The following is an 18541-nucleotide window of genomic DNA, read 5'->3' as shown; positions in this document are numbered from 1 at the left end:
TAGTTTTCCTTTGAAAAACAAAGCTTCACAAATAATGAAGAGCTTGGAGTAAACACCTGCATTACAGTTCCTGGTGTGGGAAGGCTTACAGGAGCGGATGGTGTATTATTCCAAACCTGTATCACAGCCAAGCCTCTTTAATGATAATGGCTATGTAAATCATAGATGACAGAAGGTTTTTGAGAGCCCACTCTGCTGTGACTTAATATTTTGCATTTAATATTTTTGTATCTGTCAGTAAAATATACACAGAGCATCATAAATATAGACTATAATGTCTATAGAATTGAACGTGTGTCCTCATGCTATGCAAAGGGAAGAATATTAGTTCAGTGCTACTCTAAGTTATTGCCTCATTTATTATTGACCAGATCCTGCCACTGCAGTCGCACTGAAATCCGTCTGTTTGGCGAATGTCTTATTATATCCTTTTTGCTCTAATTAATTGCAATATACTTCTATTTATAGAAGTATATTGCAACAGAGGGCATAATATCTAGAGTTCCGCACAGCAGAGATGAGTAGACTCAATGTCTCTCATTACATTCAATTACTAGCTGTTTCTCTCTGTCTGTGTTTTACTACTTTTCTGAGGACCACATGTGCTCAATGCCTGTTCTTCCAGAAGGGGTTCAAATTTGAAAACTATATTAATATCATTATTTCTTTCTGCATGTATCTCAGGTTGAAAAGGCGTCCGGAGGAGGGTCAGTCAGAGGCTGGAGGCGATGATGCCAGTGGAGACGGGGACGGAGAGGCCGAAACCGGGGCCACTGACGATGACGCGCCGGAGCCGGAGCCGGAGCCAGAGCCTGAGTCCTCCTCCAAACTGAGCATGTGCGGCTCAGTCTGCTCCTCCCCCGGCAGCTGCTAGCACCACATCGCCTCACAGTGACGATCACAGGTCTCTCTGGCCGCTGCAGTGTTTGTGCCATGCCAATAGATACATTCTCACCTCTGTCCTCTGTTGTAGCCAGGAGCGGAGAAAGAGCACAGCAGGCCGACTGACTGAGGCACAGCAGGACCCCAAAATGGCTCCCACCATTTTCCTTTCTTCTTTTTCCAGTAGCATCCTTCCGGTAGGGCATGAACAAAGCCGATCTCCAGAGAGTCCCCCACCTACTGTACCCATCCGCCCTTGAGTAAACTTCTATGCAATGTTACAGTATAGCATGACAAATAAGATATCACTTACTAGGAGGTGTTGTTCACGAGCATAAAAGCTCCACGAGCATGATGACATCCCCAGCAATAGCAGTTCACGGTTTTTGGGGAGTTGGTGGTTTTGTTGGAGATGCCTCCCCTCTCAGCCTTCCTGTTCAAAATCTGATGGGGCCGACTGAATTATTCAGCACACGCAGGCACTCAGTTAAAGTTATTGCCTGTGTCTTCAGTTCACTCTTCCCCCCCAGCCTCTTTCATCTACTGTGTGCCCTAATTCAGAACAATTGTTTCTCCTGATGCACCTTCCTCCTGTTGCGACACCTTCGCGAGACACATTTACAGTAAGTGTTCATGGCTGTCAAGTCGGCCAAGTGTGGCCGGTCTCATGTTGTAAACCTGTTTAAAGTGGTGCCTGTTGATGATAATCAGTATCTGTTAATCACATTGTAGCCATGGATGCATTATAGGTCAGAAAGTTAGTTTGATTCTCCTCTTTAAGTGTTCGAACTCTATTATTTTCCCAAGCTTTATTTTAGGTACTGTCATTAATGGGGAATCAGTACAGCGATCGAAATGAAAGGTTTTGCTTGTCTGTCACTGTGTCTTTAAAGGTAACCAAGATGTAGTATTGTAGCCCTGCACCATGCTCTGACTCAGAGAGCGTTCAGAAACTGCTCTGGGGAATTCTGTAAATGCCAATTACCAACCATCACATCTTTTAAGTATCTGTTAGAAAGCTCTGTTAATTTCACTAGACATCATCTCTTTAAGTGCTTGGTTAGTATAAAGATCATCTCCCCGTAGAGCTTGTTTCAGGGCTGTACTTAAACGTGTAGCTGTGCCCTGTTGGTACTTCAAAATGTATAGATGAACTAGCCTATTACTGTCATAGTGAAGGTGGCACCATTAATCTCAGTCTGAACACCTGAGAACATGTAGCAAAGGTTCATCTTTAAAACCCTAAGGCCTAATAAAATGAAAAACGTATGTAAATAACATAAAGTATAGGTAATTCAACTCACCACAGTTTTATGTGGGATTGCGAACTCAACATATAAACTAAAGGAAGAGCCGCGTGAAGCTTCATACTGCTTCATCCTGCTCTTCTTTCCAAGTGTGCAGGCACAACTTGTAGGCAGAATATGCCAAAGCTTTTCTACCATTTGCATAACCATTTCTAAGGAACTTTGAATGTGTGAGTGTATGTCTTTATTCCCCATATAAGATAAAGTCAATGTTCCTTCTGCAAGTAAGTTCTGAAAATACTATCATTTATACAATCATATTGTGATTATGTATAAGGTATCAATTTCAGGTAAGGGGGAACCTTAAATTGGGAAACACATTTTGGGAAATACGCCTATTGGCTTACAAGAATATATAAGATGCCACTCTCACGGCTTTAAGAGCTGGGACATAAAGGCGATTAGTGTAGCTTAAAGTCGCAGTCGGCAACATTTGTTTGATCATATTCACTGAAGCTGACACTATGTTACGATAGAACAATATAAATCGTCCGGTTTTCGGAAAAAAAACGGGCCTCTACGTGCACCTTGAGCTTGTTGATTGTTTTGAAAAAATCAACAGCGCCCGTGTCATCCTGTCCACTCAGTACACTTCACAGTTCGTGCACACGCCACAGATCCCTCCTCCCCCCTCGTGCATGTTACAAAATCACATGCACGCGCCTCAAGCTAGGCTGAATGACGTTAGAAGTTGCTTTCTATGAGTAAGTTAGCCAGCCTACCTCTGTGTAGCGTGTACTCCATTCTGTTTATCGATGAGAGAAAGAGACGGGCGCGTTCACAGGAATCTGGTGCACGCGCACTGACGAGCACTCGATTGTTGAGAGCGAAGGAGCCCGGTGGTGGGAGGGTGGGGGAAGGGCATGACCGTAGTAGACATTAGAAATTTCAAGTCAAGTCGATCTGCCATTTTCTGCAGCTTGAAAATAAAGACTGGAACTTGGGGAAAGCAGCCAGCCTGGTTCTGTACAAAGTTTAAAAAAGATCAAGCATCAACCTCCAGGCTTGAAACGTGAAGCCAATGCTGAGGTGCCTGCATTCTCTCTGAGTGGCTCCAAAAAGAAGTGTGATTGTATAGAAGTTAATGAGCCTACTTCTCACTTCCTCAGTAAAGATTTTCCAATCGAGTTTGTGGTCACAGTCAATAGTGTCAAGTCTTCTTCAATCCAGCATGGTGTTCATTTTGTAAATAATTTTTGTTAGAGAAAAATAGACTATAAAACAGGGTATGTGTTAGGACATGACCACCCTGTGATTGACAGGTTGATACCATGGCCTTGGCTTCTCAGTCAGATCCAACACAAATGGATGATGCCATGTTGCTACATCAACTTCTTTTACACAGTCTATGTAAAAACAAATACAAAGAATAAAAATACATAAAGTTCTCACTAGCTGGGCTACACATATTGTGAAAGTTTATACTGTTTTGAAAACCACAGTTAACACTTGGCCGTAGGAACTATTATTACCAGTGCTGGGCAAATTATATGAAATGTAATCAAACCGGACGGGGAGGGACTTCGCGTCTCAATGGAAGAGCAGATTAGCTGGCTAGCATTAGTGTTAGCTAGGCCTCCTCCTCCTTTCAGCCATGTGATCCTGGTCATTCAGGTTGCAGCGGTCACTCTCCTTCCAGTCTTTATGCTAAGCTAGGCTAATCGCCTCCTTGCCACAGCTTCATACTTCACGCACAGACACGAGTGGTACCCATCTTCCCACCTCACTCTGAGAAAGAAAGCCAAAATCAAGGCATATTTCCCAAAATGTTTAAGTATTTCTTTAAACACTATTATGATTAGATTAAGAAGCTTCTTTAAAGAGATATAAAGTGGCATCTTCCGAGTCCACCAAAATGATGAATTTATTAGTCTTGAGCCCTTTGCTTTTTTCTGCATGTACCTTTACAGTATAAGCCTGTTTTTGCCAAAGCTTGGCGCTTGAGCCTTACTGGCTGATTTGTGCATGCACAAGCTTTTGGTAATAGCTCACCTGATGACACAGTCCAAATCAGAGTATACCTGGCCTGCCTGACTGTCTCTGGACAGTGAGTGTTGTGAACTTTAAACTGTACAAAATCATATAATCCCAGTGTTATATGGACGGCATGGTAACTTTAGATGATATGCAGTACCTTTTGGCATCCTGTAGGTTGTCTTAATGCTTTGTTCAAGTATACAGGCTCGTACCCTTGCTGGATGAGTGGAATGAGGTCAGCAGTTGTGTTTGATGCTCCGTTGTGGCTTAAGTCTTGCGTTATTGACTGCAGCAAAGGAAGAAGATTTGGAACTGGGGCAGGTTTTAACTTCACCCCCACTTTGCTGCATTCTTAAAACACTGAATGTCTCCATCGGTGGAAAAGCTAAGTTATTTCTAAGACTCACTGAATCTGTCTCACGCCATCCGAATCAACATAAAGTGGATGTGTAATTATATGTTAATCATTTGTAAATGGATAATAACTGATTTTGACAGTCCATTTAAGTGTAGTTTTTCTCTAAGTTACAATACTAATCACAGTTTTGGCATTTGTTCCTCGATATCGGTGATCATTCCCAATTGGACCGTGCTTGCAAACCCTCTCGACATGTTTCTTTATGTGTTAATGTTCTGGATGCTGTTAGGTGTTTCCAAAAAAGGCATTGTGCTAGTGTTTGACCAGCAACAGCATGTCTCCTTTTCAGCCGTTTTTTCTGATGGATGCTCTCGAGGCGTACCATACTGTAGATGTCTTAACTCTGTGGATACAGTTTGAAACTCAGTGCCCTGTTGAGAAAACAAATCGATAAGAAGAAAAATGTGATTTACGCCACTCTTTTCCTCTCTCCTGATCCTATTTTGCATAATGTCCTTGTGCTGCAAGGATTTTTACAGGGAATCAGTGAAAAGCCTTCTTACTGTACCAACTGAAACTGCTCTGTGTGTTTAAAAAAAAAATGCTGCTTTAATTGCTTTGATAAAGAATAAATCTCCTTATGGTAATTTGGTGTCTTCGTCATTTGTCTGCAGACAGTAGAGGGCGATGAAGGGCAGGGGTAAAAGGTAAAAATTGAGTGAGCAGAGGTGACCAAAGTGAATGCATCTCTTTGTAAAGCATTGGAAGACTCTAGGAAGGAAGGCTTTGAGTGGAAAAGAGAGGAGACTGTCACAGGATTAGTATGAGTAAATAATGCAGAAAAGCTTGGCCTTGTGCCTCCTCGTTAAGATCAAAACTTCATTTTGATACAAATAACAGTATATGAATATACAGGAATTTTAAAAAAGTTTTCATTTAAGTCATGGAAATTGATTTAATGCTTTATGTCCAGGTTCAAAAGGCATCTTGGGTCCCTCCTCCAACGATGTCAGGTCAGTTTAAGACCTCTGCAATGGGTCTTCCAAGATATCCACTGCTGTCTTTCCTGTATTGTCCAACAGGGGGTGCCACTTTGGGTCTCCAATGGCATCCAGCAGAGCAGCTAGCTCAACCTCCAACTTCTCAACTGTGTCGTCCCACTTTCTGCAGGAGACACAAGGCATAGTTGTGTGGTTGACCATATGAATAATACATTAATAAGTTGTAGTATGAATAATAGAATCAGCACCCATGAATAATACAATCACTTATTCATATGAATAATACAGTTTCTCAAAACAGCTACTAAGGTAAGGTCAGAGTGAATGTGGGGTCATCAGCTTTTGTGGGGAAATCAGGAGCTTTTTGCACAGTTAGTGATTGTGGATGTGGCAGCGAGCCGTGGCTCTGTCGACATCTTATCCCTGAAAGGAAATGCTGAGGACTTTTTTGGCAGCTTAAGATGGAGAGAAAGCTGACATTTAATAATGAAGCTGACAACACCAGAGGAAAAAGCATCACGAACCCTGAATTGCTGCTGAATGTGAGGTTGGGTTGGGAACAGTACCTTCTCCACTACATCCAGACGGTTGTGAAGGTTTGTGTGCTCCTGACAGGCACTTGAACGCACCGCTCGAGGCCGCAGCTCAGGTTCAGGTCCTGCAAACAGAACAGATGCATATCTGAGTGGCTTACAGTGTATAATGTAAGCAAAAAACAGCTGCTTCACTTTACCCCTAAATTTAAATGGATACTAGGAACAGGAATGAGGAGAGCAATTGTTTTCTTAGACAATAGGAGATTACACTTAAGGAAAACACAGTTTCCACACACCAAACAAACATGGCTGCCCAGTAGAAAACCACCACAAAGACATAAACTCTAATATTGGATGCTAAAAGAATCGGCTGGTTCAACATTTTAAGAAATATACTAAATTATATTCTTGCCATGAGTAAGATTGAAAGAACAATACTACTCTCACGTCTGTATGCTAAACATTCAAGCTTCAGTCCGTTAGCTTAGCTTAGCAGAGCTTGACTGGATAGCCAACTGGAGGAAACAGCTAGCCTGGCTCTGCCCAAAGGTAAAACATTCTTCTTTTAAAGCTGACTGATTAATAGCTATCTTGTTTGTTTAGCAGGCTTCATACAGAACTGAAATATAAAAAACTATTCCAGGTCACAAGAAATACCGTGTTAAATGGTGAGTTTAAGATGTCCAGGGCAGCGCAATGTGATGCGAAACAAACAGCTGACATGTCTAATAGCTAGCTTAGAGCTAACGTTTGTACAGTGCAGTATCTGTGGGAGAATAAGCTAGGCTGCCCAAACGGTTAAGTGGTCAAAGGTGCGTGAATGACTTGAGACGACGGCACGCTCTTCCCTGCTTCCTGTCTTTATGCTAAGCTAACCTGTTGCTGCCGGCTGTGACTACATATATAGCGTGCGGACATCTTCTTTTCTTGCTCTCAGCAAAGAAGCGTTTCCCCCAAAATATCCAACTATTCCTTATTTTAGTCTCTGGTGCTTTAATACAAGGCATATATGAGAAATAAACAGCTGAAAACATTTGTTTCCACTGTTGTCAATGAATGTAGCGTCAAACATCAAATCAAACAGAGAAAAATGTACTCTTGGGATCATTTTGCTTGGTACCAAATCAAATAATCGTTTCATGTGTTTAACTGTGTGCCTTTTAACTCATAATATCAGGAGAATGAGAATAAATACAGATCAGATGAATATAAAAGCTGTGCAGCAGTCAGAACACAGAGGAAGACCTTAAAGCTCTTGGTGTGAATTCACTTGAGCGGGGTGTGGAGGGCCACATGCGGCGCTCCAGCCGGTTTCCCCCCACAGTTATGTTTCCAATTATCTGTTTCTCTTTGAAGCCGACATGTTTGAGGGGAAGCCTGGTTTCCCTGCCAGGAGTCTGCATCCATTTCCCAGCACCTTCTTAGCAGCTGCGGGCCAAGCTCCTATATTGATAGCCCTTATACTTTATAAATGAGTTAACTTCTCACACATTGACTGATGCTGGCAGCTGTGCAGTCGTTGTTATATTTAGTGGAAACATTTGTATTGTACGTGGACGGATAATATGCCTGAGTGTGTGTTGTTGTTGAACATCGTAGGCAGTGTTAGGTTGCCTCTGCAGAGCGGTTGTCTCAATGTTATTCCTTTATCGTGGCTGCATGCCAGTGACCAAACAAGGATGTTCTTTCCCCTTTTCTCCTGGAAAAATATCTTAAGAGCTCTTTCCATGAAAAAAACACTTTAGGTCCAATTGTGAAGTGTATAACCAACAAGCAATACAATATGAGAAAGATTGCTCAGCTTTTAAGCTTTGTGGGTTAAATAAACTCTTGTCCTTCCTTTTCCCACCTTCATATTACTCATTCTGTCCTCTCTGGAAACCAGAGCTTCACATGTGCACACTTGGAAGAAAGAATTTTAGAACAAAAACAGACAAAGTCTACTGTCACACAAACACAGACTGTGGCTTTGTTCAGGTTTCCGTCTTCTTAGCTCTTCAGCAGCAGCTACGGACGTTAATTTCACCAAATTCACACCCGGCATGAACTAAAGCAGCTGAAGACAAAATGCTTAAATGAGTGGACATTTAAAGTCCCTATTTAAGCCCTGTCTCCTAAAAATCCCATTCCCATACAACAAAACTGAATTCTCAATCATGTTTCAAGGGAAACATATTTCGGTTTCAGGTTATGTTTGTTTTTGACGTCTCAAAAACATGTTTCGAATCGAAATCCATGAAAGGCACATTGGGAGGAGGTCAAACAAAAGCAGGACTTTCACCCAGGAGACCGCTGCTGGTGCCCTACGTGAAACCAAAAGTCAATGTTTACTTGTTTATGTAGCATACTCAACTTACGTACGTTTGTAAAAAAAACGTGACAAAAGCACTTATCTTAACCCACACCAACATCTTTTTCTAAAAGTTTTGTTTCAATTCTCGCGTTAATCATGTGTTTAGGCCGGCAATCATTCCACGGCGTGCGTCTGCCGCTTGAAAATACGTTTCTCTCTGAACCTCATTGAGAATGCAGGTTTGTTGTATGGGAATGCAATTTTCTGGCTGACAGGGTTGCTTATGTTTTTTATCTTTGGTCGGCCTGAAATGATTCCCACATCTTATTCTGCACATTGTCCTCTCATGTACGGGCGTGACTTTGCATCAGACTGCCCTCATTTAACAGAGATATCCTGTGGAAACAGTTTACAAGCTCCATTACGCCGACCGGGGTTCAGTAAATGCAGGCAGAGCGTTGGATGGATGGATGGATGGATGGTACAGTAAGTTGATTTTCTCACTGAGCGAGCAGATGTCTGCCCGGGTGTGTGTCCTCCATGATGGAGTTTAACTGACTCAGGGGCATGAAGAATTGGCAAACCTCACTTGCTTTGGTTTGTCAATGAGCGATGAGTTACATCAGCACCCTACTAAAGACCTGAAGATTTCTTACGCAGCATCTGTAGGTTGAAGTTTTTAACGTGGTGTTTTTTTTGTTGTTGTTATTGCATTTCGAAACAACCACAGTCTTCAGCTGTAGCTGAATGTGCTGCTGGTTTACCGACCACAGCTGTGCCTCCCTCTACGTGTCAGTGTGCGTTTGAGTGATCAGTGTGTACACAGCAGCACAGCCTGCTCTTCGGGATGGGGGGACATGCAACCGAGAGCTACATGCTTTTATTAATGATTGAAGAGTTAGGAAAAGGCAGAAGTGTCTGTGTTGTATGCAATACACAGAGGCGATTGATGTGGCTGATGTGGCTGATGTGAAATAGCTGACTGGTTGAGATGTTATATTACCACTACTCTATGTTTCCCAACAGCAAGAAGGCATTTGTTCCCGTCTGTGTGGACTCTTGCTTTTGTCCAGCTCTAATGAAGACTTTTTGTCCCTGCCAGAACAGTTGCAGGAGGTTGAGAAATCATATAATAACCCTGCACACTCCAAAGAAACACACCACAGGAAAAGAGATGATGATCTAACTCACTGACTCCACCCGAGGACAAAGGTGAATGACCGTGTGTGTGTGTGTGTGTGTGTGTGTGTGTGTGCGTGTGTGTGTGTGTGTGTGTGTGTGTGTGTGCAGTGAGGGTTTGTGCGCTGACATGGCTCTCTACAGGAGAGATGGAGTTCAGCCAAGTGCAAAATTGAGAAGTCAGAGTGTAATTTCACAACAACAATGTTCAGAGACGGCCATAGAAAACAGAAAGGCAGTTTACAACCGCGATCGATAGAGAATAAAATCCTGTCCTCAGATGTGTGCACTGCATACCAGCCGATCTGGATTTGTGAGGAGAAAAAAAAAAGCATAAGGTGTGCAATAACCAATGATGTGCCCTGACACTTTCATGAGCATGAGCTGATTTTTGATTTCAAATGCCACCTTTTACTTTAACTGTCAGCTGCCTTAAATGCTTACACTTTAGCTGCTTTCAGAGCTTACACTGACACAACTGTTTTTTATTTCCATTGAACTTAAAGGAATACTTCAGCAATGGAAACAGTTATCTGTATTGAAAGTGGATCATATATGTAGTCGAAATGTAACATAAATTTCTAATTTGGTGCCTTCTAGAAGGAGAAAAGGTAGAGAGTGACCTTATGGCGTTTGTGGATTGAAAACAACAACTCCCATAATGCACCTCATCAGTGACAGGCACGTCTTCTGTCTGTAGCAGCCGCAGTAGATGCCTCCCGTTCCCCCCATCAGCTTCAGCTGCTCGTTGCTACATTGCTCCTCTTAAGGGTAGCCTCGAACACCCCTTCTTCCATATAAGACTGAGTACCTTTCACCAGCTTTCTCCACAGCGCCTGCTATCTTAGCTTAGTTTAGCTTAGCTTAGCTTAGCTTCCAAGTAAGATGGCGAAGGTTAGTATCGACAAGTAAAGGCCCACCCACTGATCTGTAAAAGGTGTGTAGCGTCAGTTGGTCCCACTCCTGATGAAAAGATGTTTGAAAAATGTTGAACTAGCGCTTGTAGTTGCACCAGAGCCCGTCTCTCTAACACTTCCTGCTTTAAATGACACAAAATAATGATTGTGACGGCATTTAAAGCAGAAAGTGTTAGAGGCAGATACAGCTCTCTCCCGTCTCAGGGGAAATAAGAGGAATGATGCACGACCATTCAAAAATATGACTGGGTTTCTAAAGCTTCATGCAAATGGGTGAAGCCTTCCTTTAAGTAGTTCTGTTTCATAATGTGAACAACATGTTTAAAGCATAGACTGAATATAGAGATGGACGCGGAGTCTCTATTTTCTCCCTCTGTACAAAAGTGAAGCTAAAATATCCCAAATATGGGCGCCACCATGTTGTAACTTTGCAACCAGAGACTGTGATTGGCTGGTAGAGTCACGTCATCATAGAGGCGTCCATACACCCGCCCGACCTATTCAGCTGCCAATCATGAGGTTTCACCCTGTCTTTTATCAAAAAACTAATTAAAACCAAGCATCTCATAAAAACAAACACCACCTATTGACAGAAACCATCTTTGGGAAAAATGTATTTGAGGTGTACTTTGACTTTGTTTTTTGGCCCATGTCCCATCTGCTAACATACTGCAGCCAGCCGCCAGGGGGGGGGGGCGATCGTGATGTTTTGGCTTCACTTTCAGGGAGTTGTCAAGCCGTCCATCTTTATATACAGTCTATAGTCTAAAACTGGGACCACTTCACATCGTTAAATAGAAGCATCACCTGTCAAGTCACGTAATCACATCAGGCATCGCGGTCATATGTTTAAAAGGGCCACCATGGTTTTGGAAGTCATTGGCAAACCATAGTCATTTTCAATGAGGATGTGTTGGGCAATTCAACTGCTCTCAGTGCATGCTGCTCAACTGACACTACAGCTGATTTTTTTCCTTTAATAGATCAACTACTTTCAGCTCTTAAAATCATAATCCGTGAGATTTGAGATCTTGTTTCTTAGCAGTAAGATGTAACTGCGGGAGAGCCTGTTCTTTCAGAGCCCTCTATCTTGTCCAGGTCACTATAGCTGTGTTGGAAATCATTCCATATCATAGAAGTAGTGCACTGTCTAGTGTGTGTACGCCATATTGTAGTAGTGTTCGAATTCTCTGTCGTCAATTCCGCTTACTATATGGTCCATATGTTTTCAAACATAGCTTATGTGTGTTGACATTTTTTGTGCTCTTTTGTAAACTTAACAACTTAACAATTAACTACATGAAAATCTTACAGATTATATCTTTAAGGCTGCGACACACCAAGAGGAGTGGGCCGAAGTTGGGCTTATAGTGAGCATGTGTTAGTTTTTGCAGTGTGTCCTGCACCATTGGCATTAGTTGGCCCTCGTCGGCCCTAATTTTCTGTTGGAGATCTGAGCACGTCAGTGAGAGAAATCCCTCTGATTGGCAGTTTAGTCAGTGCACGAGAAGAAAAACAGAAGTGAGGGAACTTAAAAAAACGACTTAAATCAAGAGTTTGTGAGAAGAACTATTACAGCACGTTCACTTCTTTTCATATCTTAGCTGTCAAGATGAGATCATATGGTTTGTGCGTGTGTGTGTGTGTGTGTGTGTGTGTGTGTGTGTGTGTGTGTGTGTGTGTGTGTGTGTGTGTGTGTGTGTGTGTGTGTGTGTGTGTGTGTGTGTGTGTGTGTGTGTGTGTGCTTGCTTGTTGCATACGATGAGTGTTCTTTTCGCTCCTTGCAGTTTGGCCATTCTTGCAGTATGAAGTCAGTGTAATTCACACTTGAGGCTGTCACTCACAGATTTGGCTCTGGAGGATTGGCCCACATTTTTGTGAATTTCCGTTGGATTTTAGTAACACTGGTAAACAAAGCTCAGCACACTGGTTAGAAGCAGGCAGATGAACATAGCTGATGAAGGAAAGAGGGATTGTCTGAAACTATGCTGACACAATATTGGATTAAGTTTAGCCAGAGCTCCGGTGAAATTAGTAACAGATGTGCTGGCACTCCCTGCACACACAGACTCACAAGTGTGTGTATGAACACACATGATGTCATGGTGCTCATCCAGCCATGGTTTACACACACATATCTGTGAAATATATATAAAATGTATTGCAACAAGGCATAAGATATGAAACGATCAGCATCAGATAATGTATTTCCATTGCACTCCATAAGGGATGAAAATCCATTCTAGTCAATCAACACTCTGAACACTGATCTGCTCCTCCCCTGTCTGACCTGTGACCCCTCCCCCCTCCCTCCTTCCAACTGCACCCAGCTACACCTCTTACCTGCAGCAGCGTAGCCAATCAGAAGAAAGATGAGTCCAACTGAGGAGGTGGAGGGACAGGTCATGGTGAAACTTGGCGAGCAGCTGGTGACGACGAGTGCTTGAGAAAAAGACACAAACAGCTTCTGAATTCCCTCAAATTTTAGAACAGGACTAAACCCAAAAAGATTTCTACTCCTCCACAACTCTCCCCCTCTACCTCGTTGCCCCGCGCTCGCTCTCTTGCTCTTATCCTTCCCTCGTTCACTTGGTTGCGCCCAGTTTCCTAATGAAAACATTAGATGCAGAAGAAAAAGCTCAGTATCTGGGAAGGGGCGGGAGGGATTTACTGGGGAGGGGACTCCGATCTCAGTTCAGCCCCAGACTGACTGGCTGTTAAAGAGTGCTTGTGTTTCATGTTCACTTGAATTAATAAAAAAGCATGATCAGTATTTTTTTTACATAGTTTATGAAGAAAACATGATATAACAGGAACCTTTTCAGAAGTAAGATTGCAATGTTATGTTCCCTGGTCCGCCAGTGCATTACACTGTATTACACACACACACACACACACACACACACACACACACACACACACACACACAAATGTAAAGAAATGCATCAAAAAAGGCGGATTCTAGCAACAGTCAAGGTAAGATATCAGATATCAACTGATTTTTACTTTGTTTATGATTAATAATTAAAAAATTCATTTTAAAAATATAAGCGGGGGTAGGACCAGAAAGGTTTCTATCTTCCTATCCCTTTTGAACATGAACTATATTATGTGAGTTATGTATTTATTGCTTAGGATTCTGAGGATCCCATGTGCTTGTTTTTCTCTTTTTGCTTCCCTTTTAACTGCTCATTTGCTTCATTTATTCATTTATTTACTTTGTATTGTTTTTTTTAACATGTTCAATAAAGATAATTAAAAAAAAGATTGAAATGGCCAAGCACTTATTTGTTTTATTATTTAAATGCTATTATTATGCTGCCGGTGCCGAGCTCTTTCTGAGAAAATCAGTCGGTGTTTCCGTTCAGCAGGAAGTCAAAGAAATCCAAGTCAATGCAGCAGCAGAGAATGCCCTTTATAATCACATTGATTGGTTCCTGTTATTCTCACTGAATTGACTTCTCTCTCTCTCTCTCTCTCTCTCTCTCTCTCTCTCTCTCTCTCTCTCTCTCTCTCTCTCTCTCTCTCTCTCTCTCTCCCTCTCTCTCTTTCGCTGTCTGTGTGACTCACACACCTTCCCACACACACACACACACACACAAACGTCCAGCCAAGACTGTTACGTAGTAAACGCGGTTATCTTCATTAAGCCAGGCTGTCTTCAGCCTTCAGGCTCGGCTCTCTCGTCTGGCCTCTTAAGCAGATCTACAGGTTAAGCATCAGAAAACAAAACTGGAGGAAAAGTGAGCTACAGGGATCAAAGGAAAGAAGAGAGTCAGAGGACATTTCTGTCTGTCAGTAGATAAGAAGCAGAGATACCGACCAAGGGCATGAGGAAAGAAACAGTTATATGTCAAGAACAAGCATGAGCATTTCTACGACAGTTTTAACTCGTACGTCCACTTAGGGAAAGAGAAAAAGGATTAGAAATCACATTTGAAAGGACACAAGTAAACGAATATTAACTTCATAATGTCAGAATGAATTGGATAAACTAAACATCACACATGGAAGAAAGGTCTTTCTAATGCGGCACATTCAATTTACATTTTTAGCATTTAATAGAAGAATTATGATGTTAGGTTTTTCTCAGCGGATCACCTCAAAAGACAAATTATTTTAATCTGACATTTATTTCAGAAATGATTCAGAAAACCGTATTTATTTATTCGTTTATTTAACAGGGTCAGTGTGCAGTTAAGACTGTGTAACATAACTTTTGGGATTTACGTAGCATAACTTACATTGAGCAATTTTTTTATTTTCCTGTTTGTTTTTTAACAATAGTGATGCTATCTATATTATTGATATTAGGGATATTAGCGATGTTATCCATATTAGCGATGTTAGCAGTGTTATCGATATTAGCGATATTATCCATATTAGCGACAGCGTCAGCATTGATAAGTTGTCACATAAAGGAGCATGCTAACATATTTGTTGGATCATAGAAATTATCATATATTTCTAATTTACTTGTTTTTCATATGAATCAAAGAAAAAATATCATATGAATGTGTAGAGAAATGAACGATTCTTCTAAACACATGATATTAAATGTATGTCAAAGTTCATCTTGGGAACCTACATTCAGGTAATGGACACATGGTGAAGCGCAGAGCGTCTACACGGACACAGAGCCAGAGGATCATGGCAAGAAGTGGGCCGGCGTCAAGCTGATCTGTGGTTTGACAGACTGCTGGAGGCGGGGTCACCTTCCCTCTGTCTATTTCTGTTCACTCCTTCTCTTTGTGCTGTCTATATGTCTGTTCATTTTGGTCGATGTAATGCCTGCCTGTTGTTGTGATGGCCAAATGTCCTCAAAAGAATGAGGAGAAGAAGGAAGGAGAGCCTCATTGTGGCCTTCATCCTTTTATCCATTCAGACAGTTTCTTCACCTGAACATGGACCTCACTAAACCTGGTTGTTGCCAAGAAGTGAGCTCAGCTCTCTGTACACTGTCTTCCTGCTACTTTTCAAGCTAAATCTAATTTGGGTGAAGTGTGTGGTTGTGTCTGAAGTCTGTGACTCCATCAAAAGAAACAAAGCTCCACCCATTGCTTTTAACACAAGTCATTAGTTGACCCCTGGTTTCCCTTGGCTGCGTCCTAATCCTATTGTAGATTTGCTGTATTTACTTACAGCTTGACTGAGGCCGCTGCCTCAAGGAGCTTCAGCCTCTTTACATGGGGCGACTGCTCGAACCACTGACTGGATATTTCAAACTGTCACAAAAAAAAACCTTGTAGTTTAATTCTCTGCAATCTCAGAACCCATTAGCTATTCTGCGGTTAACCTCTGGGGGCTAATATTTCAGGCTTTCTGGTGTAGCCAGCAGATATTCGGGCCAAGACTTCCTCTTCCGTGCAGCGGTCACTGTTTACTGCCCGATTATCAACTAGAGAATGAAGTTGGGATTAGGAGATGAAGTTTAAAATCATAAAATAAAAAAATAAAAATAATTGAAAGATAAGTTCCGTAATTGCATTTCAGACAATGCGTTCTGCCTTGTTTACTCTCCACACAGACTTTTTACCTGCATGCAACCAATACCCAGATCTTTCCCGTTGCCAGCATTCTACGTTCCAATGCAGCTTCTAGAGATTACCTTCTCTGTGACTGACACTTTACTTGACACAAGTTGCCCTATGATGAGGGTGTAGGAAATAGAGAAAAGGAGTGGTCCCAAAGACAAACCTTGCGGGACCCCTTTCTCAACAATTAAGGAGTTGGACTGACTTCCATTAAAGGTTACACATTGGCATCTGTTATGAAGGTATGAGTTAAACCACAGTAGATCGCTTTGAGAAAGACCAACAGAACGAAGTTTATCAAGCAGTAGGTAGTGATCAACAACATCAAAGGCCTTGGTTAGGTCAAGAAAGATGGTGAGTTTACCATCCTCAGAAGCCGTGAACACATCGCTGGTGAGTTTTAACAGAGCTGTATTTGTGGAATGAGTAGGTCTGAACCCAAACTGGGTTCGAAGATTTTAGCCACTGAGTTGATAATTGAGATGGGGCGGTATTTATTAATGTCATGTGAGTTGCCTCCATTATGCAGTGGTGTAACATTGGCACACTTCCATGTAGAGGGGAGGGACAAGATGAGAAAGTCAGAATAAACAGGTCGCAAAGTGGGTGCATTAGAATATTAGCTCCTAGCTTAATGAATTTGGTCACAATACCAGCTGGTACAGAGCTAAAATCATCCTTGAGCTCATTATTAACATGTTGAACGTCAACAGGTGTTATTTTTTGAAAAGAAAAGAGTTACTAATATATGGGTCAAATACAGTAGCGCTACATAGAGTGGAGAAGTGCTGGTTGAATGCGTTAGATAAAACAGTAGGGTCCTGAATGATGTCATCATTGACCCGAATCTGAGTGCTGATATTTTGATTTCATTTTTAAGAACATTATTCAATCTTTTACAGAACTTTTTGGGATTTTGCATGTCTTCAGAAAGATGTTTTTTAAAATAACTTGATTTTGCATTATGTGTTTTGTCGTACATTGATTCCTTAGGGCCCAAATTGTTTCTAAATCAGCAGGGTCCTTTGTTATCCTGGCACTTTTCCACACTTTATCCCGCTCATTGAAAAAGCTTATTAAATCAGCACTAATCCATGGTAAATGTTTTCCCTTGACTTTTATTTCCCTCCAGGGGGCATGCTTGTCAATACCTTTTGTGACTTCAATGTATAAATGATTCCAAGCATCCTCTTGAAACCTGTCCCAGTTAATTTCAGGTCATTAATATAGTTGTCATAGTTGAATTTCCTACACTGTCTAACACAAATGTGTTTTGGAGGGAGATGGGAAGGTTTAATCTTCCACACACAGAAAATAGCAGAATGTTAAGATTCGGTTGGGGTGGGTAACAAGAATCCAGTCTAATAGCGATGTAGAATTGCCATGCACTCTGGTAGGATCGTCGATTTAATGGGTTAGGTTTATACTTTTAAGCAAGTTTTTATCGAAGAACGATCAAGCCAGTTTCTATTGAAGTCACCAAGAAGCACTAATTCACATGGTTGTTTAATAGAGGTGAGAGGGGAAATTAGGGACTGAGTTGAGTCAGGATGCAAGGGGGGGGGGGGGGGGGGGGGGGGTCGATAGATAGTGCCAATAATGAAATGTTTATTCTTATGAAGTTTGAAGCTAATGAAAAGGGTTTCAAAGAGAGATGAGGTTACTTTAGGGATGACAGGTTCAGATATAAAGCGAGTTGACACATAACAGGCCACACCTCCAGCTCTCGTAGGCCTATCTGCTCTATCTAATGCAAAGGTATCAATATAAATATCATTATCACGAATTTCATTATGAAACCATGTTTCAGAAAATGTTATTATATCAGGTTTGTTCTGTGCAATCCAGACTCTAATTAAGTCTATCTTTGGGAGAAGACTCCTAATGTTCTGATGGATAATTTTAGGCCTTTAGCTGTATAATTTGTGGAACAATTGGGTGTAGATAAGGTTGGGGGAGTGGGAAAGGGAAATAGCATGAGGGCGGGGATGACAGAGCCACATACATAGATTGACATCAAGGACAAAGAAAACACAAACACACTCAAACCGAAGACAGCACAGACAAAGCACACAAGATTGGGCTGCGCCATTTAGAGAGATAGAAAAAAATAAATAAAAATAAAATGAGCATACACAGCTCAGTCAGCATAGCTCATATTTATACAAATGGATCAAAGTTTGGGGTCCTGAACCATTTAAGTTAATTACGACACTCCATTCTGCCCTAAGATAAACTGGCGTCCTGTCCAGGGTGGACCCTGCCCAATGTAAGCTGGGATTGGCTCCAGCCCCTCCGTGACAACGGCAGGGACAAGCGGTTGAAGATGAATGAATGAATGAATGACACATGACAATTCTCTACACTCCGATTTACCTACAAATACAGTTTGAGCCATGTCTGCTGAAGGGATTATCTCTGATTTTACACATTCATGTAGTGATTTGAGTTGGGAGCATACTCATATCTGCAAGGTGTCTGTCCAGTCAACACTGGCATCCCTGTTGCTCCTCAGTTAAGATTGAAGGGACACGTTGCACATCCGATCAAAGCTGAA

At 41.8% G+C, this 18541-nt stretch overlaps 2 protein-coding genes across 2 annotated transcripts in view; one reads left to right on the top strand and one right to left on the bottom strand.

Annotated features, from left to right (window-relative positions):
* Window positions 1–874, top strand: part of stk32c (serine/threonine kinase 32C) — a gene marked incomplete at its 3' end in the record, with an annotated part of 78865 nt that extends 77991 nt beyond the window's left edge. The window contains exon 12 of the mRNA XM_083922646.1: window positions 685–874. Coding sequence (XP_083778772.1) covers window positions 685–874 — 190 coding nt within the window. The remainder of the gene's footprint in view (window positions 1–684) is intronic.
* Window positions 875–5385: 4511 nt separating this feature from the next.
* On the bottom strand, window positions 5386–13079 carry LOC310953573 (placenta-specific protein 9-like). The gene is given in 5 exon segments (XM_083922647.1): window positions 5386–5681; window positions 5683–5688; window positions 6092–6183; window positions 12794–12892; window positions 12992–13079. Coding segments are annotated over 5 exon segments (414 nt in total). The 5' UTR covers window positions 13071–13079; the 3' UTR covers window positions 5386–5543.
* Window positions 13080–18541: the final 5462 nt, after the last annotated feature.

The sequence above is a fragment of the Echiichthys vipera genome (assembly GCF_963691815.1).
Source record: "Echiichthys vipera genome assembly, chromosome: 11".
NCBI classification, from domain to species: domain Eukaryota; kingdom Metazoa; phylum Chordata; class Actinopteri; order Perciformes; family Trachinidae; genus Echiichthys; species Echiichthys vipera.
The sequence above is the reverse complement of the archived record's forward strand: the minus strand, read 5'-3'. Positions and strand labels throughout refer to the sequence as shown.